This window comes from Ambystoma mexicanum, chromosome 12, assembly GCF_040938575.1.
Source record: "Ambystoma mexicanum isolate Mex_15411 chromosome 12, UKY_AmexF1_1, whole genome shotgun sequence".
Classification (NCBI taxonomy): domain Eukaryota; kingdom Metazoa; phylum Chordata; class Amphibia; order Caudata; family Ambystomatidae; genus Ambystoma; species Ambystoma mexicanum.
Genome location: NC_090936.1, coordinates 62,002,467 through 62,028,416, shown reverse-complemented (window position 1 = coordinate 62,028,416; position 25,950 = coordinate 62,002,467). Strand labels below are relative to the sequence as shown.

The following is a 25,950-nucleotide window of genomic DNA, read 5'->3' as shown; positions in this document are numbered from 1 at the left end:
AATGGCCAAATTGGGAGGTGCCCATGCCCTCCATTTTGCCTATTTTACCAGTAGCAAGATTTTCAATTGCCCTGATATCACTGGAAGCACCGAGGCCAAAACATGCAGTTTTAAAATTGAATTGGTGGTCTTTTAATTTTTGTGATCTTCATTTTTCTTCCCGTCCTAACTGGGGTTCCATGTCAAAATATACAAGCTAAAAAATCTGTCCAAATATTGTGTACATACGGAAAGCAATCCAAATGTCAACCTCGTAATAGACTCTCACCTACTTTTACATTCCCGCAAATTATAAAACCTGTTTAATTGTCCTTAATACTTATTTGAAACACTCTTAGCTCCAGTAATGTGTGTGATGAGTTAATTTAAGATTTTTTTCTTTTTAATAAAAACCGCTCTCTAACACGCATTTCCCAACCCTCAAACCTGCTCCCTGTCGCAGGCAGCTTTGATTTGAAAGTGACATAGGGGGGGGGGAGAAGAGTCGCGGTGTGGGGGCTGGGGGGGAAGGATCCCTGAACAATGTTTTAAAATGCATTATTTTGAATGTCATTTCGATTATTTTTGTAATCTATATTGTAAAGGATTTCATTTGTTAAGGTTCTTTTCCTATTTTTGTGCAAGTGATTTCGGTAGGTTTGGAGTGGGTGTTATACCTTTTTTTCAAACTTACTAGAACTCTTGATAAAATGGAATACCTTCATTTTAAAAGTCAATATTTTTTTTATCCAATATATGATCCTACTTAATTTTCAACAATATTTTGACGAGTTGCCCTGAGTATCAGCTCCATGCAGACACCAGTTGGGCCATAACTTACTGCTTTTCAGAGCATATGGCCACTGCTTCAAGATGGCTACTTGCATCTTCAGATTAATTTTGGCAGACGTTTCTGCCGCTTAAGGACCCACATTGCCTAAATGTACAGACCATGCACATCGTATGCAATGAAGCAGTTAAATTACATTGGTGAATTCATTGAGATGCAAGTCAGGGTCTCCGTCAGTCAGTCTGAACTGGGACAGCCCCGCTTTTTGCAAGACCTTCTCTTGTGCGGAGTGCTGGCTCATGCTGCTGGCTATCCCTGTCCGCATTCAAAATTAGTAGACTAATTAACGCACTTCATAAATAAGAAAAGGCCTCCCAAACTGCCGGACATATCAAAAATGTACAATCCAAAGATTTTTTAAAGTACAGCCACAATTCTATAAAACACAAGCGGCGAAATTCGAAACCCACAAACATTTTCCATTTCAAAGGCTCCTTTTTGAAGCACACATAGCACTTGAATTTAAAAAGAAAAGATATCCTCACTTGCTATAGTTGTGCCCTCGTGCACATATATCACCCCTAAACCTAGCAGTGCATTGTCTTAAGAAGAGGGACAGTGAGGGGCCAATCACGATTTATGGTAGCCTAATGTCTTGTCTAGAGAACATGAGCAGTGGCTGCTTGAACTCTGAAGGTGACTGCATAGGTTTCTCGTGGTGAATTCTGTAAATACTAAGGGTCGGCTGTCTAATGGGGGCGGAATGCGAGTGCTGCTGTTCCATTTGGAAACTGTTGAAAAGGTGTGCGATTCATTTAAAACTGCATAATGCGGCCCTGCCAGTGCCAGAGAGAATGGGCAATGAGCCTTGCTTTGGACAAAGGGAGCTCGTTTGTAAGCTGCGAGGCATGGGCACCTCCCAGTTTACTGTTGCTATTTCTGCCACACAGTACTTTTTTAGTTGCCTGACTGCCTGTAACTTCCCCCTGAAGGAGGCAGCCTGGCCAGTGGATGGAGAACCAGGAAGAGACCCGGAGGAACCAGCAAGGCGGCATCTTCATCTGCAAAGAAAAAAGAAAAAGAAAAACTAGGTACTTTTTACCTCTCTTTTGTTCACTTCCTTATGTATGTAATGGTTTGCCAAGTGCCATAGTGCAGGAGAATAGTTTAATGCAATCAGTTTGATAACACTCATGGTCACATTGAAGCTTTTATTTCTTGAATGCTTAATTGCTTGTTCACCTGTAACCCTGTTTCCCCCCCTCACCCATCCTAGCTCCAGTGCTACCTCGCGTCCTACTTACTTCCCAGCTAGCTTTGTGCTTTAAACATCCTATAAATAGTGAAGCTTCCCCGTATGGGATAAAATACATCCATGTGGGAAACGTTGGGTTGGCTAGCACATGTCTCTTAATGCTTGTCTTGGACATGGTTGCGTTTTTGTCTCTAGACACATTTATTTTATGATTGCTCAGTGATGTATATCCATAATATTTAGGGATTATATCCCAGAATTGCTATCTACCCTTAAAAAAATACTGTTCTCGGGGACCCAGAGAAAACATTGAAAATCGGAGTAAATAGTCACTCGCAGTGGTCTCTGTGATATTGTTTCCAATGTTGCATTCTACTCACACACGTTTGATAGTGCAGGCTGCATGCATGTAGTGTCTTTATGAATGTATTGTCACTCATGGTATGTTTCACTTGGGCATTTTTTTTAATTCACACTTTGCATTTTATGGTTTTTATCTTTAGCAATTTTTGTTTTTCTACTGAATGATTTGCTTAAGATGAAATCAACAAAATAGACTGCATGATTCACTTCTTTTTTCACTAATTGTCTTTTCTGTACATGCTCCTTGGCAATTTACCAGTCTTTCTGCACGAGTTCTGATATAATCTATTCAACAGGTCTTCAAATATGCTTCATTAACAGATTCAGTTTACTCTCGATTTCTAGTCTGTTCGGGCAGTACAAATGCTCACGCCTCGCCTAGCAGCAATTGAAACCTCACAATACAGTGAGATTTCCCTCCAATTCTTAAGGTATTACTTTCCAAAGTATTTTGAAGTTGTTCTTAGAGGCGAGTAGCCCAGAAAGGAGGGATAGTGCTTGAAGTATGCCCTAGTGACCTTCTTAATCTGTTGGTAACGCTCCTCCATACAGCCTCCCCTCTTTTCCCATCTGGTTGTACATGTGCCAACAATAGAGTTGTCAAGGCTAAGTCTCAGGAGTGGTAAGTGGTTCGGGGGTCCACAATAACTCCACACTGAAATACACAATGATTCTACTTGGACTGGTAAGTAGACCTGCAAGTTCTTCAGTTTACATACATGAGCTAAGAGAAAGCACTTGCCCCAAGGTGACTGACAAAATATGTCACTGCTTTTTGTAAAATAGTGCATGTCGCCATAACCACACTTCATATTTGCCGCAATGCTGTCAAGCATGCACAGTGAAACTTTTATTTGCCATTTACTGCAAACAAAGTGTGTTTGCAGTAAATGAAAAATCATACACTCAAACAAGGTCGAGTGTCCTGCAAATGATACTCGTCCTTCATAAAAATACTCGCAAATGCTTGTGTGCTACTAGATTTTGCTAGCCCTGACTCTAAATATAAAACATATATACAATCACCTTTGGTTATAACCGTTCATCTAAAAGGATTGTAAGTAGTTAAGCGATTTGATAACCAGTCCACCGGAATAGGAGCCCTCACTTTCAGTACAACCCTAAATTGAATGGGGCTTTGTGCCCAAAGCTTCACAAAGTTCCTTTAGGAGAGGGGACAAAGTTGAGTAATATACCTGTGGAGATGGAGGGTTCCAGAAGACTTTAGTAAAAGTACTTTACTTGGCTGCAAAGGTCCTATCTTTTAGAACATATTTTTAAATAAATGTTTAAAAAAGCAAGAGAATGGAATAAATGTAAATTCTTAACAAACCTTTATAATGGCGGAACCGGTAAGTATTGCAACCACTCGTCACACATACTCCACTTTTTCCCAACGAGAGTCACTGTAGGTAGGTTTTCCAGCTGTTGGATCCAGTAGTAGATACCCAGGCGCTGAGGGTGCAGGTATGTTTCCGTTGGGGTCCAGGAGCGGAGTGCAACCCTGTTCAGTAAAGAAATGCAGCAGGCTCGGATGCAGGACTCTTCAGGACATTCTACCAGATGGGGATGGCTGGTTACAGCGACACTCCCTGCACGTGGATGACGGGAGTCTCTCCAGTTGCGAACATAGGAAGCAATCCTGAACAGGGATCCCTGTATACTGGGATGCTGAAACTTAGCAGGAAGGTGAATTGTAAGACTAGCTGGTGACTTCTGAAGTGCTGTCAAAAATGCAGAACGTCGCTGCTTCTGGCATGGTAGCTAAAACGGAGCTGGTCAGTCCACGGGTGGTCCAGGGACACTTCAAAGGCTCCAGGATCATGAGGAGGCGTAGAGACTCGTTGGTCCCACCAGTCCAAGGGTTGAAGCACTGACTAGGGCCTTCTCAGTCCAGCAGGGCTTCACTGGGAAAGTTGCAGGGAAGGTCGCCAGGTCTCTTCAGAAGTCCTCTGCTGGGTCAGTTGGCTGCATAGCAAGCTACATAGAATACTTGGCTCCTGTTACAATCTGCTGGAATGGCTGCAGGACTCTTCTTCTAAATTCAGGCAAGTGATCACTCATCAGTTTTTATAGCGCTACCATTTTAGTATCTCGCCACACTTACCCCTATTGAAGAGAGTAATTCGTGTTTGGATACCTTCCAGAATGATGATCAGGGTGTTCAATTTCAGGCAGGCATTCATATTGTGAATCGACGTTGATTAATCGAAATAAAGGTTATGCAGCGCACATTTCAGGTAACAATGGATTTATTTTAAATAGAAAACACAAAAGGTACAAACGGACCAATATGTTAATTTAAGTGACTATATAAAAAAATGTACTTGATGTCACAGGATTCATCATAGTAAATAGTAAAAATAATGCATTTTATTACCCCTCAGAGATCAACTCTGCACCCCTTAATTTGCATGCACCCATTTCCATACCTTGAGGGATTTTTTCATAAGTGGAACCCCCTATATTCCCATTCACCCCTCTTCCCCCCACCCAATCTGTTATAAACCATTTGGCACTTGGCTGCAAGTGATTTTATTTTTTGAATTTTACAGCTGGACTTTCGTTCACCTTATTTTTAGGTTAATTCTTTTCACATTTTCATCAGTTCTAATTTTGCAGAGTTAATTGAGCTGTGCACTTCATTCGGGTTCCATTTTTTTAACCAACGTTACCTGCTTAAAGTTGTAGCTAATCAAACTCTCTGAACTGCTCTGTGTAGGATTTCTGCCTGCAAGTTCAGAAGGTTTGTGTGTGCAACATTTACTGTGTATTACTCTATCCTTTTGAACTTGCATCAGTCACTGCATTTAAATTATTTGATCACTGAAGGGTGTAGGAAAACCTCTCTTCAGTTGACACTGGTGGCAAGTTATCAAATGTTGTGATTTTAATGCCAACGGCTGCGCGGAGATTGTTAAAGCACACCTTTTATTTGCCTAGAGGATACTTACTATTTATTTTTGCACTCAAACACTTGTGTACAAGCGCGATATACATAAAATATCATTTCATTTCAACTTGTGCATCAAAATGTATATGGCCATCCACAAAATTGCCGTCAGAATTCAAGTGACTCTTTAGTTACACGTGACCAGTTTAATTGAACCTTTTAACAGTTCCATTTGCTTTATCTTGATTTAATGATCCACTTTTTAAATGGGATTATATTATAGAGCACATGCTTGCTGCATATTTGCATAGATAAATGCTGCTTGTGAAGTATTCCTTAGAGAGCTTGTTTGAAGATGTTGATTAGTGATTGGGGAAATACCGCAGACTTGCATTGGAACAAAATATCACATTTTGATTTTATGACGTCTAAATCTGTAATGTAAAATTTTGTTTAGGTGGTCTTAAAATGTGCACATACCCATGCTTCATACATGCAGACCTTTTTTCGATCTTGGGTGGGGGTGGGGGGTGGATCTCATGATTGATTAAAGCTCTATCAGGGTGTGATGAATTCTTGCCATGCTTCGCCTTAAGTGAGAGGTGCATTTTACACCTCTTTAACATGGGCACTTTTCAAAAACCTTTTGCAGTGCTTCAGGAAAACCATAAAACAATGCATATTTCCTTTCTCCTCTTGGTCGACCACAAACTGAATCTGTTTAATGAAGTAGAATAGCCCTTCCAGCTGCGCTAGTTAATAGTACTGAAGTGAAAATGTAATAGGGTGACAGCCGTGGCATCCAGCGACTACAGCCGTAGTTTCCCATCTCTTGTGAGTTGGACTTTGATTCCACCCCACTGACCCCCAAATATTATTTATATAGGTGTAGTCGGGAGTCTGATAATTAGTGCATAGTAAAAACCACGTACTAGTGGAACCGAAACCAGGCAAGAAGCAATGCTGTTTATTACAGCCGAGTGAGCACAAATCAAACGGAACAGTCGATTAGTTCTGATCGAGACCTGACATCTGACTGGTCTAGGACCAGCAGTTTTAGAACAAGAAATACAATGGTCGAAGTCAGGAGAAACACTTGCAAGTTGGAGGATGATTTTCCTTTGTGCTTCCCAGGGATTTGATTGGTTTTCATTCTCCTCCTCCTCAATAGTTGCATTAATTAGTGAAAGCATCATTAGAGCAAATAGTTTCCCATCACCTCACCTCCCCATGTGGTACCACATTTTATTCACAACCCACCCTGCAACATCTTGTTAATGAAGCAACATTTGTACTGACCGCCGGAACTCTAATATACTGCCATTCGTCAGCACAATTGGGACACGACATCCTGCAGCTGGTGGGAAAGGGGACATTCACACAATACCTGTTAGATAATGACCTTCACAGACTCTGTGGTAGATACTTTGTGGGCTGGCCCCCTCGTCGGAGCCTAGGAATTTATAGTCTGATTGGTCCTCCCAGGAACACCTCTCCATCCAGTGTTCCTCTCCCCCTGCCGATGGGCCTCAGCGGTCATGTGACTGGCACACTGGTACAGAGCTACGCTCCCCGCCACCTTGCAGGCCGGCTTGTTTGGCTGACCACCCTGCAGTTGCCTTACCCAATTCCGGCTGTCTCAATTCCCATATAACTATTACATTGAGACTTTTCTCCACTTTGCACATCCCCGCCATTGTGGTCATGTGTTTTAGATTGAAAAGTTCCTCGATCCAGCCCACTCCAAAGGATTTCCCACTACGCGTATTTATTATTGTGCTATTTTCTTTTTTTTGTCTCTCCCCTCCTTTAGCTAATCACAGAGCAATGTGTTGGACCAAGTTTACATCAAGTGTATTGTTGCCCCCTAGCATTCATGGTGAAGTCCTTTATACAGTGTGGCTGTGGCTCAGAGTATGTTATTCCCCATGTGGCAAACCCTATTGTGCATCTTCTTTACTCCCGTAGTTGGAAGGCGCGTCCCTCTATCTGGTGCTGAATTAGCACCTTTAACACACCCCCCCCCCCTTTTTTTTGACCAATGCTTCTGCCCCTTTCATTTCCTTTTCTTCATGCACCCATAACCTTGTCAACCTGGTTATGTCCCCCTCTTCCTCATACCCGTCCAAGTATTCCCCAAAAATCTATAATTTGTCCCGTCAGGCAAAGACTCTGCCCATAATGCATGGTAATTCTCCAAGTCTGGTGGTGCTGCGGAAAATAGTCTCATTCACACTGTGGTGTTCCCCCACATAATACCTCCTTGACCTGCATTTTTTTGCATTGCCATTGCATACCCTTTCTTGTGCTGGTGGCATTTACACCACTCGAACAAACGACCGACGCAGGCGACTGAGGAGCGCCACAAGCCAGTTGGGTGCCCAGGCGAACAGTGGATCCAACCATGATACTGATGAAATGCTTCGTCTTTCTCTCGTGTATTGCTCTTATTTCCTCTTCCGCCTCTGTGATTGTTGCATTCGTAGCATCATTGGCGGGAATTGTGGTACAGCATGAGCTGCCTATCTTATGACACACCCCCTCCATTCCCGTCATAAGATCGAGAACAAAATGGTTTTGGAGGGTCACCAACCGTAGAGCCTGTAGTCCCTTTTCAGTTGCATTTTCCAATTGGAGCAGTTCGTACTGGGTGATATGCAGCCATTTTGCATTGGCTGCAGCTTGCAATCTGGGTACCAGGAGGTAATTAAAGAAAACAGATGCTGAACTTAACAGTTTCAAATCAGATTAAATGTTTCTAATCTATTTGTGGACTCTGCCGAGATATAGTTACTACGGGACCTTTTCTTCCTTGTTACCTTATGTTGGTTTGTTTTTCTGCTGCCGTTTTCTCCTTACCTGTGGACAGCCCATTGAGTTGTATCAAGTCTGCATGGGGCAACCCCCATGTTGGGTTTATGAAGTGTCACCAGTGCACAAATTCCCCTTCACTCTGGTGGTAGTTGGGTGTAAGTTCTTGTTCTGCACCCCCACCAAGTGTCCATCACAGCACTGGCCCCCTTCTGCACCACTGCGATGTCCATCGTCGTCCTGCAGCCGGTATTCATCCCCAGCATTATTGTTCCGTTGGCCTTAATATTGTGTGAGTGGCTTTGTTTTCTGGACATGTTTTCGTTTATAACTGTTCCAAATGTCCATTAATTTTCAACCACCCTTTCTTCAAAGCCCACCAACCCTTCTGCACGGCACTGTGCCATTCCACTTTCCCATTTCCCGTTGTGCAACACCGAGCCCTGGATGTGCATTCCCCATGGAGCTTTTACAATATTATGTTATGCACAGCGACTACCTGTTTCTCTTTTGGGCGCCCTCTTGTTACATATTTCAGAAACATGTGCTTCTTTCTCCTCCTGGGCCATGCTTTCCAGTTGTATAAAGTTGTCCTTGTTGACCTCTTGCCCATCATCTATCAACTTTACTTCTACTGTATGTCCCTGGAACATGCCCCTGGTTCATTTCCCTATACCAAATATTTCCTGAGGCCAGATCTACTCCTTTCCTGGCATGGTTTAAGAATTACAGTGTGCTAGCCAAACTTCTCTTAGTGCGTGTTTCCCGCTCACTGCCAGCTGATGGGCTCAATTTATCCTGATCTGTCAAATACCAGAAGCGAAGAAGACAAAGATGCAGAACAGTATATTTTTTACTTTTTGCCCCACTCTTATCAATCCCAGCCCCTTATCTTTTTCCTTGTCCATCTTGATTGTGGGTTTCCTGTAACACCTTATTATAGTACAGAATGTTAATGCAAATTGGGTTATACTTCCTGTCAAGTCAGTTCCCCTTTCCACCGTGCTACTGATATCTCTTCTAACATCTGTGAGATGAATCCATGCACAAGGTTCCATTATCTTCACTGCTGTGGGTGTTCAGATTACCTCAAACGGGCCACAAAACCGAGGCTCTTTCCACATTCTCACTGTTTTGTATGAGGACCTTGTCCCCCGGATAGAGTGGCTGTGTCTGTGGAAATCCTTGTGCTCTCTCTTCAATGTTGATTTGTGCGTTTGTTTTGCTGGACCTGGCGGGAAATGTAGCAAAGCACATTTGTCATCGCAGTCAGTTTTTTACTTCCTTCTGTAGGATTCCTGTGCTCGGGTTAGCATCTGAATTGTTCCCTTTTTAAGGTTTTCAGTGTGACCATACAAACTGTTTGCAAACCATACAATTTTCCGCAAACTCATTTACTCGCTCATCCATGTTTGGAACATACCATTCCTCAATCAGCTCTGCTGCTATGCTCTCTTTGGATGCATGGGTGTTAATAATGTTCAAGGATATTTGTACCGCGCACTATCCCCACAGGAGTGGTCCTCTGACGGCTCTGAAAAATGAAGGTGGGGGTGAGTTAGTGGGAATAAGCTGAAAAGGTGCAAGAGAGCAGTGATTTGCTGTTGGTGGCCTCAGCCCGGTAGCTCCGTTGGCTGGCCTTGGGGTGTTTTACGGTCGGTAGTCGTTGTGTGTTGTTGCAGTGTAGTGAAGTTTGTGCGGTTTGTTGTGTTGTAGGCTTGTGGTTGTGTTTGGATAGAGTTTGAGAGGTGTATGCAGAGGGCTGATCTTAAGCTACATTTAACCATTTTTTGGCCATCACATGCTTCCCTGTGCTATTCTGCTCCCAAATCAGGTCTGTTGGTGACGGTGAACACCTTTTGTATATCCATAATTCTTTTTCCTAGTTTGGCACTTCTCCTTGTAATGCTATTGTGTACTATAGGGATCATATTGAAACGTTACTCTTTCTTCCTCCCCACTCTTCTGTCAGCCATTTCAATCCCCATTGATGCCCTGTCTTGTTTTCCTGTATGGGCATCGTATTTTATTATTGCCACCTCTATTGGAGCATTTAATGCCCCAATGAATTCCCTTGATAGTTCTGCATGTTGTACAGGAGATCCATCACTACTTTTAAATCCCTGCCTTTCCCACTGAGCCAGACCTCGATGGATAGTTGATGAGACATAGGCAGAATCGGAAAAGAGATTTGCTGCATGCCCCTCCATCATTTTTATTACTCATATCATCGCCACCAATTCTGCTGCCTGTGCTGAACAATGCGATGGTAGCCGTGCTGGGATGCTATTACTTATTCCCCACTTATGCAGCATACCACTGCCACACCAGTATGTTTCCTTCCTGTACCTGGGTCAATACTTGAGGACCCGTCATAGACGATGTCTCCTCCTGCTATTTCATTCTCTTTTATGCTCACGTCCCCTTCCATCCTGTCCCTGTTTGCTGCACAGTCATGAATGTAATCCCCTTCCTCTATTGGTTCTGCTAGGTAGACTGCTGGGATTACACTTCGACATTTTACCACCTCAATGGCTGGGTTTGTCAGTATGACCTCCTATGCCGATGCCTTTTGGGTGGTAATGTGCTTTTTGGTTTAAGAACAGCGAATTAGTGTTCCACGTACACTGCTACGGGACACCCCATGCCCATGGTAATCGTTGATGCCTTCTCAATTGAAAACACTGCAGCAGATTGTTGTTCACAAAGGAAGTGTCCTTCACTGTAGTAAGCTAGTGGTTGATTTCCCTGCGGCGGCTTTTGTGTAAGGACAGCTGTCATCGCTGAGCCATCTGAATGCGAGAACAAGTAGAATTTCTCACTATAGTTTTGTGTTGCTAACACTGGTGCATGCGCTAGTGCCTCTTTTATTTATGCAAAACTTTCATTCATGTCCATTGTATGTCCCTCTTCTCTTTCTGCGCTTCCTTAAGGCCCTGCAGCAGGGGTTTAGTGAATGTGAGATAATCAAATACCCAAGCTCTGCAGTAATTGCATAAATCTAGGAACATCTGAATTTCGTTCACCGTTCGTGGGCGAGTGGTTAAATGAATGGCGTGTGTTCTTTCGGGCGTTATTCTTCGCCCTTCAATGGTGATTATTTGTCCCAAGTACACTACCTCTTCGAGACAGTACTGTAATTTTTCCTTATCCGCCTTGTACTCTTTTTCTGCGAGTAGTGACATTATATGTACTGAATCTGTTGTACACAATTTCTTCTCTCTCACTGCATATTAGCAGGTCATCTACATATTGAACCACTGTGCTTGATGTTTGCATGCCCATTTGTATTATTCGATTGAAGATGCTGTGCGAATCACAATACCCCTGGGGCAAACAAGTATGTTCAAATCTGATTCCTCGTTACATGAAGGAGGTCGATTATCTTGATTCTGGGTGTAAGGGTATAGAGAAAAAGGCTTTTTTTTAAGTCAACGACTGAAGTATTTTGCCTTTGCTGGTATATTACACAATATTGTGGTGGGGTTTGGAATTACAGGAAATTCTGCTTCGACCACTTAATTTAGGGGACGCAAATCCTGAATGAAACGCCATGATCCTATTGGGTAGATTGCCATGTTGCAGCTGGAGGTTGATGTATGAATTATGCCTTGCTGCCATGTGTCCAGAGTGGAACATATCCCCTCATCTGCTTCTCTGGTCAATGGGTATTTTGCCCGGGGCAGCAGGGCCCCTTGTTTTATTTTTACTGCCCCAATCCCTTTTCAGTACATGGCCCCTTTGGCCACCTTTTTGAGATTGCCCTCTCTTCTTTCTTCTTCACTAACTGTGTTCGAATGGGCAGCAGTTTTCCATTACCTGAACTGGGCATCTGTATCTGTAATACCATAGCTCCTTCCTCCTTGTCCTCGGCGAACAGTTGTTCGTCCGATACACCTGTAATTGTCAATGTGGGGTCAATTCACAGCACTGTTCGCCATTCCATGTTGTCGTCTGTGCCCCACAGAATCACCATGTCCTTGCGTATTATTAGTTCTTCCAACTGTATTTACCCCTACAAGTCCTATTTCTGGCAATGTACTCTGGATAGCAATTCTGACACCAGTCGGAACACCTTCCCTTGTATTCCTGGGACCCTTCCTAGCAGAACTTTGACACTGTACAGGAACATACTGTGATATACTGGCTGTGCTCGCAAGGTGCTTTGCGCGTATGCTGCCAAGAGAAGAGCTCCTACCTGGGCATAGTAAATGCTGGGTGTGGAGCACACATCCCTTTCTCTGTGAATGATCTAGTTGCATTCAATCTTCTGAGCAAATCTCTCCCCAATGTTGATGGGTGTGTTTTGAGTATAGTAAGGGAGCTAGGAGATATTGCATCCCTATAGTTAATGGTAAATTTCTTGTTACTGGAACCACAACCACCGCCCCACAAAACCCCTGCATAGCCATGACGTTGTTAGATAGTGGGAATTCCCCCCCCCCTCCCAGTTCCCCCTGTAATGCCGGCTTTGGTTGTTCGTATATCTTTGAGAAATGACAATTCTCCAGGTCCCATTTTCACTGTCCCCTTGGGTTCTTCTTCAGGGTAGTCAGTTGTCAGTTACTACTAGGACTGGACACCCTCAGACTTTGTTGCTCCACTGCCATTGCTGTGTGTTCGGTGGGGAAGGGAAAGGGATTCCCTCCTACCACACCGACTTCTGTTTAGTCGGGCACCACGTTTTTCCGTAATACCCCTGTGGGTTCCCCTGCTACTGTGGGTGGCTCGGTCACCACTGGGACCATTACCTAGCTGTCGGTTGTTCCTCCTTGGGGCTGCACTCCCCCGGCTGTGCTTGTATCTGCATTGGAGGACTCTGTAACTGCTGCCATTGGTGTCCTTGCCTTTGCGCTATTTGGTTTGCCTGTGCATGTTGAAGACACTGACAAACGCGTGCTATGTGTCCCATGTTCTGACGTATGTAGCACAGCCTGAAGACCCTCCCCCCTCTTCCTTGCAGTGAAAACCCTCTTCCCATAGGGAAGTATCCCCCATGCATTCATGTATTTCCCCTGTGTACAATTCCCCATTGTGGCCCATACAGTGACTGCAGGTACCCTCCTTGTTGTGGTGCTTGCCCTACGGGGAACCTCCCTGCGTTGCTGGTGCCAAGGCAGCAGCGTCTAGCACTATCCGTGCTCCTTCCATAGTGTATTTAGCTAGCTTTTTTTGTACCATTTTGTTTTCTGCCTTCACAGCATTCTCTGCTGCCTGCCTCTCGATTTCCTGCTTGCTTTACAATAGTGTATTATTGTGGCTTGTATTTCAGGCCAGCCCTTAGCTTCTATGCCCACTAGCTTGTCTAAGGATGCCTGTACTTCTGTTGGCAATCCTTTCACTAGTATGTGATAAAACAATGGTATATGTTCGTCCCAGGACCTTCGTGCCTTTTGGGTCCATAAATCCTGAACTCTGTATATACTGCTGGGTCGTTTTCTCCGTTCATTTTGTGAGTCATCTCTGTCTAGATACATGCTTCTTAGAACTTCCCAGGTGTGTTCGACCATTGTTAAATGGAGCTTTGCTCAGTTTAACTTCTGTAGCCCACCTGATTACTCATTTTGTCTGCCTGTTCTAGGTTTGTGGCAAACAAACTTCATATCCCCTATGGCCAGCGTCACCCCTGCTGTCTTTTTGTCTAGTGCCTGTATCCATTTACTGGCCACAGCCACGAGAGAAGGTAAACTACATATTCGGTTATCCTGGTCCATTGTTCGCCAGGGCACATAGCGGGCTCCCCCTCGTCCCTTTTGTAATAATGGCATTATCTGTGTTTTTTTATCCTGCCCCTCTTTCCCTGACAACTTGTCGTCCCCATTTTTACCATCCCCGCCCTACTGCGTAAGGAGGTGGACCAATCTCTACCGCAACTGTCTGCCCTGTCATTTCCACTCCTTTATCACTGCCTCCATAGTTGAGTATCGATTTATCACTGTCCCAGTCACTCCATTTGTCTCCTATTAACCCTTAATCTGATGCCCTGTCTTCCTCGTCCCCCTCAGTCTCTTTCAGTTTCCTCTTTTCCGTCCTCCCCATCTAATTTGAATTGTATTCTTTCGATACCATTCCCCCTGGTCTTTCCTCCTCACCTCCTCTTCAACCACCCATTCTGATTCACTGAACAACACAGCCACTTGCTGACGCTTGTTCTTTTCGATGTCTGCTAGATATTGTCTTTCAAATGGATTGTGTCCTCCCACGTAGTCCTTAGCTATGATATTTGTTAATATCCAGCTTTTTTCCCCAGTAGAGGGCGCTGTGCGTCGATGCTTGTCGAAATGATGTCCCTCGGAGGCCTCTGTGTCGATGTCATGACTGGTATAAGTAGAGCGCGCAGCGTCTGTTGCTCAATTCCGTTTTCCGCACTTCACAGCTTCGGTAACGCTCGGTTTTGTGCTATTCATCGAGTTGCTTCAATTTTCCTGTGAAATTTCATAAAATCCTTCGAACTGGCCTCCTCATCAGCTCCATCTACGCCTCGGTCCTGCGATTGCAGTGCTAAGATGTCCATGACCGATCCACACAGGGTCTGTCTGTGGTGCCTAGGGGCAGAGCATCTGTGTTCCAAATGCGATGAATGCATCTCGGTGACAGCCAAGGCCTTGAGGGAGCGCACAGGGAAGTTGGTAAGAAGTAAGCCTCAGAAGTCCATTATCCCATCCAAACGCAAATCCTGCAAGTCGAGGCCTTTGTCTCCTCGTCATCAAAAAACTCCTGATCACATTCTCGAAGTGTATCACATCACTCTTCCTCTTCAAAGCATAGCAAGAAAAGGCACCATAGGTGGTCTTCTTCCTCTAATTCACCAGAGAGGGTCATTTGTCCCACGAAACAGTTCCCCGACAGAGTGGGAGGAATTCCGAAAATGTTCAATGTGTTCGAGAACGTGGCCTTGCATAACCCCCCCCCCCCTCCTCAAAGACACCTAGATACAATGCCCCAGGCTAAACACCTGGGAAGCACAGGTGCCGTGAGTCTTCGACCTCGGCTGTGGAATCTACTCGAGAGTGTGATAAACCCTCGAGTCGAAGGAAAGCCTCTGACGCACAAGACGTTGTCACTATCGACCCAAACAGCAAAGCCAAAGACTGCGTCATCGGCGCCCTCATCGAAGTAGAAGCCATTGGCGTCTTGTGTTTTGACTTCCTCGACACCTTGCACCTAGACGCTTTCGTCTAAAGATTGGTGTCGATCCCATTGACTACTTCGTAGAAGTTGAGGCCTTCGACTATTTTATCGAAGACATTGATGTCCATCAACGATTTTGACACTTTCGGCACCAATTTCTTCCACTTTTGAGAAGGTTTACAGACATCAGCCTCGATCAGAATATTTTAAAACCCTCGCCTCAATCTGAGGATGCGGAATCATCTGATGAGGAAAGATCTTTTAGACTTGAATATGGGACACCGTTCCAGAAGAGCTTGTGTCAGAAGAATCCCGAATGAAACATTTGCAGGACTCTCTAAATAAGGCAAGTGGCATTGACACTTCCCCTGAAATTGAATTCGGTAGGGCTGATCCAGGAGATCATGCTGAAGGAAATTATAGAATGCTTATGTCTAGAGTAATGGAGTACATGGGGTGGTCTAGACCCCCACCTTCTTTCGAGCAGGATGACTTCAACTGATATTCTCGACAAAGGTCTGCAGGAAGACCCTATTGTACCATTTCACAAAGCTTTACAAAAGAGGGTATCTTCCAACTGGGAAACACCTGAAGTTTTCCCAGCACTTAGCAAAAGGTTATCGGCTAAATATTGAGCATCGACTTTGGATCCTCTGTCTTTCAAAGCACCCAACACCAGAAAGCCTGGTTGTACAGGCTGCAACCTCTTCTGGCAAGCAAAATGTCATCCCCATCTTGCGGGATAGGCAAGAAATATGATGCCATGGCCAAGAAGGTTTTCTCGGCCGGTAGTCTGCTAATGCCACATGTACTCTGGCGAGGTTTACCCACACCCTTTGGGAGTGTATTTCGATCATGCTGACCAGATCCCCGAAGGGGAGCAACAGGACGGTTTCTTGAACCTTATCAAGGATGGAAAGGACGCTATGCGCGAAACCCTCTGGATCGGTCTCAACTCTTCTTGACGGCATCAGCAGGGCCATGGCGGCTAGTACAGTAATCCGCAGGTTTGCATGGTTGCGGAAGTCAGGATTTGCCCCAGACTTCTAAACATGCCCTTTGACGGCACACATCTATTTGGGAATAAAGCGGAGAAGCTGCAAACGTCCAAGGTGGCAGCCAAATCCCTTGGAGCTGCTATAAGGCAAACTCCAAACTGCCCCACAGGCGCGCACTGGAGGGGTAGGTCCTTTTACTATTATGCCGCATTCAGAAGGGGCAGAGGACAGCAAGGCTCAAAGCGGTCAAAGACGGTTCCCCGTGGTGGACGGGGTAGAGGTACTAAGATTGCAACCGCAGGTGCTACTTTACCCTCAGCATCTGCGTCGGCCGCCACAAAACCTCTCTGAGGTCTTAAATCACAAGACAGTAGTAGGAGGCAGATTAACACAACATCTGATAGAATGGCAGGATATAACTTCAGATGCTTGGGCATTGGAGACAGTTGCCTAAGGTTACTGCCTACCTTAACGCCTCAGAGTCATCCACCGGGGGACAACTCTTTGAAGGTTCCTGATCCTCTCCTTATGCAGGAGATTTTAACCCTGCTAGAGAATGGTGCTATGGAACCGGTACCTGTCGCAGAGAGGAACAAGGGTTGGTATTCCCCGTATTTTCTGATTCTGAAAAAGGACGGAGGATTGAGACCCATCTTGGACTTACACAGAAAGGACAAGTTCAAATTGGTAACCCTTTCTCAGATCCTTCAGGCCCTCCAGCTTCAGAGTTGGTTGGTATCATTGGTATCACCTGTAACCCTTAATTTTCAATCTATACTGCTATCTCAGTATTCAATATATTCAAGAAGTATGGTCTGCAGTTTCACTCATAAGCAGATGATACTCCACATTATATTGAGATTCAGAACATTGCTAATGTTTTTGAAAAGATGAGTGGATGACGTTTAATCATCTGCAGCTGCATGCAACTAAAACAGAGATAGTGTTATTCTGCCCAAAGAATAAAATGTCTGTTAGACCATTCGCCCCCTAATCCCTGATTTTAGGGAAACCACTTCATTACTCCAAAAAAATCAAGAATCTGGGATTTATTTGACATGAGAACCTGGGTAGTGAAGCACAGGTTGGGGCAAAGGTGAAGACGGTCTTCTAGTCATTGTCTTCTAAGGAATGTGCTTTCCTTTATTCCATTGGAGGATATGGTGGCGGCGGTGGCGGCGGCGGCGGCGGCAATGACCAACCCCCAACCTAGACTACTGCAACAGTCTCCTTGCAGGTATCCCAACCAAACAGATTGCTATACTTGAAAAAGGCACAGAATGCTTCCATTAGAGTGGTTGCTAATCGTTAGAAATGGCACTGTGTCTCCGCAATACAGAGACCCCTCCCACGGGTTTATGGTGGAGGATAGAATCAAGTTTAAGGTAGCTTGCATGGCTTATAAATGCGTTAAGGGGCTTGCCCCAGATTATCTCGCAGATAAAATGAAGCATTACTGGCCAACTAGAAAGCTCTGTTCTGGAGACAACCTTTTAATCTGTGTCCCACGGTCTAACTGTCTCCGGAGGAGATGGAAGATTTGAAGTGTTTGCACCTAGAGTCTGGAACCAACTTCTACTGGAGATTAGAACAAGTAAGACCTTGGACGTGTTTGGAAAGGGGTTGAAAACCTTCAGATAAATCCAAATCAGATAATGGTCAAATATCTGCCTTTTTCATGCTCAGTTTCTCAAATCAAAATCATAAATCAAATCATTGGACCTTGAGGATGCTTACTTCCATGTGCCAATCCATCAAAAGCACAAAGTAGCTGAGGTTTGCCATTGGCAACTCTCACTACCCGTTTCGGGTTCTGCCATTTGGGCTGACCTCCGCCCTGATGTTTTTCACCAAGTTAATGGTGGCTGTGGCAGCGAGTCTTGGGAGAGGGGTGGATTCACGTCTACCCCAACCTAGAGGATTGGTTGATCGGGGCCAATTCCCCAAAATAAGCTCTAGATCAGTTATGTTTGCCACCCCCTCCACAGACTGGGCTTCTCCCTCAACTTCAAGAAGTTCCAAATGATACCATCACGAGGACACCAATTTATCGGAGCAATCCTGAATGCATCCCTGGGGAAAAGCCTCGCCACCAGAGGTGAGGGCTCAAGACATTCTACAGTTGGTGGCAAAATTCCAGAATGCCCAGCATCTCCCAGCCTTCGATTTTTCTGCGTAATACAAATGCTAGGGTCAGTAGCAATGCTAATGGAACATTACTTCCACTACACTAACTGTGCGTCTCGCCTTATTAGAGGCAAGTTTAGTGCCTCCTTTTTCTGGACTGTGTGGCTTCATTCAAAAGAATGGAGGGGGCAGAGAGTGGCGTTTTTATTTCATGAGGGGGCTGCTTCTGCATTGACTGAAATCGAAGATTTATTTTGGACGTTTTCAAAGTTTGTTACGTTATGCATTTATAATGCACCCACACCCACTGCAGTTGTTTTATGGCACAACACATGATAGACCAATGGAAAAAGACAATAGTGAGGAGAGGGAATTCCAGATGAAGGGCTTTATGTTGATCAGGGCTGCAGCAATTGGGAGGGTAAATTATGTGGTCTTGCAAGAAGGGAATATTTGAGAGGGTGGTTCCAACATTGGTATTCTTAAAATAGGATAAAATTACTAGCTATTCAATCACTCGCCCTCAATAGACCTGCACACAGCACACCAGGTTTATTGCTCACGAAGAGTCCATTATCGCCCTCTAGTTGCTACTGGAGAACGCACATTTTGAGGTCTCACTAAAGTAGTGTGTAATGTTTGATGGGCACAAGATGTGCTGAAGCCAGGCATAAGGCGTGTTGGATTATATTGCCCAGGAGAATGTTTAATTTCGCTCACAAACTCCAGAAACGACTGCCAAGCCTAATGGCCGAGGCCAGTGTAGACTGTGAGGCAGATGTTATCGAGAATAAGATGGTAGGTATACATGGATGCACCAGATACTCTGGCACACTTGTGTGTAAAATGTTCTAGTGATCTCAGTGAGTCTGTGGGTCATGCTCTGAAGCCTTGTTATTATGGGTGTGCTAAAGTAATGCCCATGGGAATGGGAAAGCTGATGCCCTCCGTGAAACCCCTCCACCACGAACAGCCACATTCATTGCACCGGAAAGCTGGAGAAAGTAGGAGCACTTTTAACTGAGGGTTGAGGCTTTGCACTGTCTCCTGGGGGGTCATGCCTGAGACGGTTCCCTGGAAGTGAAGCCTGCTGGAGATTTATGGGGGTGAGGGAGACGGGGATCCTCCTGGGCGGAGACTGGGCTCTTCTGGGAGTTGCACATAATCCAGAATGGTCTACCAATCTCAACCTGGACCACAGTTGCTATGCGCTGTTAAGAGGGCAGTTTACAGTTTTTAGGTCGAAACAGAGGTGCAGTCTACTTACCAGCTGACATTTGTAGGTCTCCTTTGGGTGTTATGGCCACCCTTCAAGGACGGACTGAGTGACACTGGTGTGTATGTTTGTGTGCATTGTTGAGTCCATGTCTGTTTCCACCTACTTCAAAATGCTTGTCTTCCTTGTACCAAGCAAAATGACAAGGTGAAATGGCATAATGTCACTTGACGTAACCTAGCTTCCCATTACACAACCTGGTTAGCCTGTATAACGAAGCCGGCCTTAGGTCATGTGACCAGGCAATGCTTCTGAATGTGTGGGTACTTGTTTACTGCGACTCTAGGAGTACCTGGAGTCCGAATGACAGGAAAGGCCAGTGGAAACCAGACCACAGGGTTAGAGCTGGAATCCTTGCCTTGCCCAAGGTTCTGCAACTGCGGTATTCCAAATGTTTTGGACTACCCATGTGAACCCTCAGCATGGACTGCTGGCTAGGGCTTTTGGGAATTGTGGTCCAAAACATCTGGAGATCCAAAGGTTACAGACCCTTGCCCTAGCTAGACCAAATCTCCAAACTATGGAGTTTAATATGTTTGCGTTAAGCGAACGAGGAACAAACAGTGTAGCTACACAGGTAATGGACACGCAGAAATACACAGTATCCAAATTTCATTCTAACAAAGTAAAGCCCCATGCGAGAGGTGAAAAAAGATATCAAGTGGTGGTCTACAAATTCTGGCAACTATTGCATGAGATAAATTGTCTTCATCGCAAACAGTTGGCACACAAATACCTTCCCCTTTCACCAGAAGATTGCTGTGAAGATGAAACAGATGGTTGGCTCAGAGGCACATAAAGAGGCAAACTTGTTGAGTCCACAGAGCAGTGAGAAAAATACCTAGACGTTACATGCCACTCTGAAAACCAAAACAGCGGTTAACACTGTAAAATTGGGCCAGCCCAGAGATGACCACCTCACACGGAGCACATGAACCAAGCAGGGAACGACAGAACCTTAACACCCAGGTGCAAACTTTCATCCTAGAGCACACCCAAGTAGAAGCAACTTAAAAGGTATCCATCCCAGTCAGCCTGTGTCTGATCTGGAAACAGCCTGAAGGAGGAAGACAGATACTGGGAGATCCCAAGTGAGGATATTTGGAAGAAAAGCAGTTCTGGGAGGACTGGCCAGAAGGGAGAAGCAGACCGGGCCATGGATGTCCTCCATGAAGGAGGAAGCACAACAACAAAGTGCTGCCGGGAGGAAGAAGTCCCTGGTGAATGGTGAGGGAAGCGTGGAACTGTATAAACTGGTTGTTTTTGTTAGAATTTTATTTGGTAAGAAGAGCGCTACCTAAAGGAGGGAATGAAGGGGTTCCAGCTGGGAAGTAAGAGGTGGAGACGGTGAGAGGTGTAAGAGGACCTTGGAGAGAAAGGATAGTGTAAAGGTGATCGAGAAAGATTTCTGAAGAGAAGTCTAGAGATTGCAGCCAGACAATGGAACATAATTGTGAGTACAAAAGGACCCAAAGAGACTGTGGTGCGAAAAGCAATTCGGTGAAGTCTGAGGCATTGGGGGGAAGCATGTAAAGGAAATGTTAAACCTAATTGGTGGGGTTATAGACCTACCATTGTGGATCTGGAGGGAGTGAGAATAGGAAACTACAAGTACAAAGTTGATCAATAAGAGTGTAGAAACGTGAGGCAGTTAAAGGTGGTACTTGTATGCTAAGGAACAGAAAGGAGAAGGGACAACATTCTGGGATAAAATCTAGGTGTTTTGGGAGATGCAGGGGGTTGTGGAGACTGGACTGCTGCAAAACTGGGCCATGCTTCTCGGTCGAACCCCAACAGAGGGACCAAGATCACCTGGCAATCGAAACAATGGGCAGTGACCTTTTAAGACCACCAAGAAGGGAAAGGTCTGGCAGACCAGCAAAGTACAAGTATGCGCAAGAGCTGTGGAGTGTGCTGAGGACTATTCCAGGGGTGAGGAGAAAACCAAACTCCATATTGGTACATCAAGGAGGAAAGGAGACTTGCATGTAGGAGGCAGGTACTTTTCTTTCGCTATTGGAGGATTGTTTATTGAACTTTGGGGTTGTTACCACAGCCTTTGAGAACTTTGTGTTGGACGTTTGGAACACTGGCCATTTCTGCAAGGACACCGCTGATCACAAGATCGGAGATCCCAATGCTTTTGAGTTTTTCATTAAGAAATGCTTTGGCCTTATCCTCTAATTGGCGATGCACACTTTAGGAATTTAATCCAGCACTTTACTTGGCCACGGTTATCGTCCTGACTGTTACTTTTAAACAAAAGCTTGTCATTCTGTATCGTTATACACACTTGAAACTTCTGTTCGACTCTATTTCTTGACACAAAATTGATGAGGTGGCGAGTCGGGCCACACAGTGTGGCCTCGCTACAGTTCCAAAAAGGGTGAATCTTTTATTGAACTCCAATAATTGATGCACTGTCAAATACGGTTTGAAAGTCTAAACCGAAAGGGTGAGGCTAAATGGTAGTCTTTAAGAATTAATGTAATCTACAATTCCCCATAGAAAGGCTTTCATTGTACTTGTGCATTGAAACTCTGCTGTTGAAATATAAAGCGTGCATTGTTGGGCTCCAAGCTTCAGGTGTAATATTTGCATTCCAAAAACAGGAAGACACTACAACTGTATGTGCCCGAGAGCGAGCAGATAATCAAAATCATGTATGTCGCTCATTTATATAGTTTTGTATTTTACTTTAATCGCACTAGACTTGCTGACTGTAGCTCGGATACTTTGAAGAGCTACAAAGTATGTTGTGATGGGTTTTTCCTCTTTGGGGCGTATCATTTTGAGGCATGAACTACATGCACTTCCTGCTAGCAAATTATGTCATTGGGTATAAAAATGAAAATGGTATTCACCAAATATTGGGCAGTCCCATCAAGACTTGTTGTGTACTGCAAACGGGTGCATCTTTTCATTTGCCGATAAGTGAGGCACATATTAATGGAGATTGCCCTCTGAGAGGATAGTTGGCAGCATATTTTTCTCTTCTGGGATATCCGATCCCCTGGTTTACACAATGTTGTGACACAAGTAGGCTTCTCCCAGCTGGCTGTCAATGCATGTATGCTCGCACAAAGGCAAGTGTGAAATGAGAGCTAAAAAAGATGTAGAATACATTGTTTCTGCAAATGTAATGCGTCTCCTGTGTGCTGTCAAGAATGTTGTGCACAGAGGGCATATCTAACATGAAGTGGGCTCTGTTATGCGGCCTGTCATTCGTTGGGCCACCCATCGCCGACTTTGTCTTAGTCCTACTTTTATACTGCCAGATGTTAGCCTAGTCTTAATCTAAGCCTTTTTCCTATGGAATAAAACATCTGGCATGTCCTAGAGTATCCATATTCTGAAGTTATCTGTTGCACGACTGTTGTCTATTGATACTTTTATTTTAGGAGAGCAAGGCCTGTCAAACAGTGGGTAGCCCATAGCAATGGCGGAGGCTACGATGAAGTGAAAACCTTCCATTACTATTTAGTGTTGCACGAATAGCTTGTGGAACTGTATGCGCAGACCTGGGCCGAGCTTGCTTTACCTAGAGTTCTACATTTCACTTTACAGCTAATAGCCAGTGCAGCTAAAACCTGTCTGGGATTGCCTGTGGTCTTTTGCAGATATTGTGTTCTGGGAAATGGAAGTGAATTTCCCAAGTAATCACCAAAGGACTTCATGAAAATAAATGACATCCTGACAACATAAGTTAAACTTACAAATTGAATCATCAATTTCCAGAGCTCATTTCGTTGGTTAGCCACACTAGTGTTTCTCGGAAATATAACTACTTGGACTTTCTTGGACCTAAGTGCATTTCTATCTTCTAAGCTGTGGGTTTAGAAAGAGCTGCAAGTATATTAGCAAGGGGCCTACTAAAAGACCTTTGGGCCAAGTCGCACATCTTCATATTCTTTGGGTGCTCATAAATCTGTAAGCCTCTGGTTCAAAATTAGACTGGAGTGGAACATCTTTCTAGAAGTGAAACCCTGCTTACTTGACCAGAATCCATCACTCCTGCTGTGCAAAGGAACAGCAGCCGTCGGGCACACACAACACAACCTGCCAGGACAACCAGGGATTAGCTGATCTAAGCTTCCCTGATTCGTCTATGAAGGTGTCCCTTGACACTGCATCACAGGCTAATGGATTTGAATGCCTTGTGCTCCACAGAAGAGGCCTCAGACTGGGGAAGGTGTTGGCTGTGAGTGGAGTGCTTGATTGAAGCACATGGTCACTTTCTGGATCTTTTCGTGTGGTCCTTTCTCCCACACCCCCGTGCGTTCTCTCTCTCGTTCTCCCCGTTTTCTGTGTGGCTTAGTTCCCCGCTCTCAGTGGTTCACTCGTTCTGTCTTTGCTTTGGGTAGCCCTCTGGTTGTTGGTCAGTCTTCATTTTGACATCTCTTCTGACAATCAGTTTAATATAAGCGTTCTTGTTCAAGGGTATGGATCCTTGTGCACGCCACACATACATATGGGTGCGGATGTTTAAAATGTGTGTTTGTAGGTTATTAATGCCATACTCTTATATAGGGTTTAATAAAAGCGCCAACTTGTTACACGGCTCAGCTGTGAGTGTTTGGAACAATTCCAGAAACCTGCACATAAGAAGCGGGGGCCCTTTGAAGGGCGCAATGAGTCATCCTTGCCAAGAATTGGCTGGCTTGATTCTAAGTCATCACTGTTAAGAGAGCTGTGATGTAGAACTGCGCATGCGTTTCACACAAGGTTCGTTTGAGGTTACTTATGCTACTGTGACTGAATACCCCATGGCAGATGGGAACAGCAGTTGGATGAGGGAAAAGTATGAAATATTAACTCTATTGACCCCAAAACAGTGACCCCAAAACAGACAGTCTCTTGCTAAGGCTCTCGTTTGTTCGCTGTTTGTCATGGGTTGGCTAGCTGGGTCTCTGCGGCTCTGATCCATTTCAGAGGAGATGTATTTGCATAACCTAACCCGTGTATTTATACAAAGTGCACGTTCACCCCTGCAGGCGTTTCATGGCGGTATAGACCAATAATAGATGTTTGTTACCCATCTCCTATGGATGAAGGGCTGTCTGGACATGCCATGATTCATGCTTGTGACCTCGATCCTTGAAGTCGATGCGTTAGTCCACTGTGCCACACACCCGAATTAATGATCGTGCTGTTATGTCCGCATCTATTTACCTAGTTATCTCCCAGTTGCTGAGCTGTGATCGAACATAGACACTGCGTTGGACAGACATTTGAATAGTTTGCCGGACAGGTGGGTAAATGGATCCAGGCAGACGACGGCTTCAGAGTGGAAGACCGATTTGTAGATGATGGGGAGAGCTAGGTGGAGAGGGAATGGATATCATATGAAATTTAGGGAGTGCTCCGACATACACAGGAATTATTAAATAATAGAATAGAAACGTGTTTAGAAGGGTAACTAGTCCTAGAAAGAGCTGTAGATGGGGGGCAAAGAAAGGGCTAGATAGTCTTACGTTGGCTTAGCAGGCTTTTTGGAGATGCAGAGAGGGGCTTTGAAGATGGTTTGATAATGCTAGAGCTTAACAGACTGAGTGCAGCAAGATGATGGATACAGATGGATTGATGGGGATGTTGGTGATTTTATAGTGTTCTACATGCACTAGAATTGCTTGGGGAGGTAGATATAATTTTCAGTTCTGTTTTCCACTGTAGTGTTCTGTGATGGTATGGGGGAGGGGGTGGGGGGGGGGGGGGGAGTACCAGCCCTTGTTCCTCTCCGCTACAGGTACCGGTTCTATGGCACCTTTCTCTAGCAGGTCTACAATTTCCTGCAAGAGGAGCGGATCAGGAACTTTCAGAGAGCTGTTCCCCGGTGGATGACTCCGAGGGATGCGTAGAAAAGGCAGGCAGTAACCTTGGGCAACTGTCTCCAATGCCCAAGCATCTGATGTAATAGCCTGCCATTCCGTCAGATGTTGAGTTAACCTGCCCCCTACTGGTGTCTTGTGAGGAGAGTCCTCAGAGCGGTTTGGAGGCGGCTGATGCAGATGCCGAGGGTAAAGGGGCACCTGCTGCTGCAGCGTTTGTATTTTTAACCTGTCCACCTCGGGTGAATCTTTTCTGACCCCTTTGAACCGGCTGTCCCCTGCCTCTTCCGAATGCGGAATAGAAGCGAAAGGACTTACCTCTCCAAGAGGTTCCTGATGGGCGATATGGTGTCTGACGGATTGCAGCTCCCAGGGATTTTGCTGCTGCCTTTGATGTTTGTAGCTTTTCTAAACTGTCATCCGCCTTCTTACCAAACAAAGAAGAGCCGTCAAAGGGCATATTCAAGAGTCTGCTTTGCTTATCTGGAGCAAAACTCCC

The 25,950-nt window shown here is 44.9% G+C and overlaps 1 protein-coding gene across 6 annotated transcripts in view; it reads left to right on the top strand.

The window, feature by feature from the left end:
• YAF2 (YY1 associated factor 2) overlaps positions 1-25,950 on the top strand; it is a 150,380-nt gene that overhangs the window by 87,535 nt on the left and 36,895 nt on the right. For 3 of the 6 annotated variants that reach the window (XM_069627994.1, XM_069627992.1, XM_069627997.1), the window contains one exon: positions 1,762-1,860. The exons of 2 other annotated variants lie outside the window; for them this stretch is intronic. In XM_069627994.1, coding sequence (XP_069484095.1) covers positions 1,762-1,860 — 99 coding nt within the window. Of the gene's footprint in view, positions 1-1,719; positions 1,861-25,950 lie in introns of all 6 variants that reach the window. One more of the 6 variants, XM_069627996.1, reaches the window with a different exon arrangement.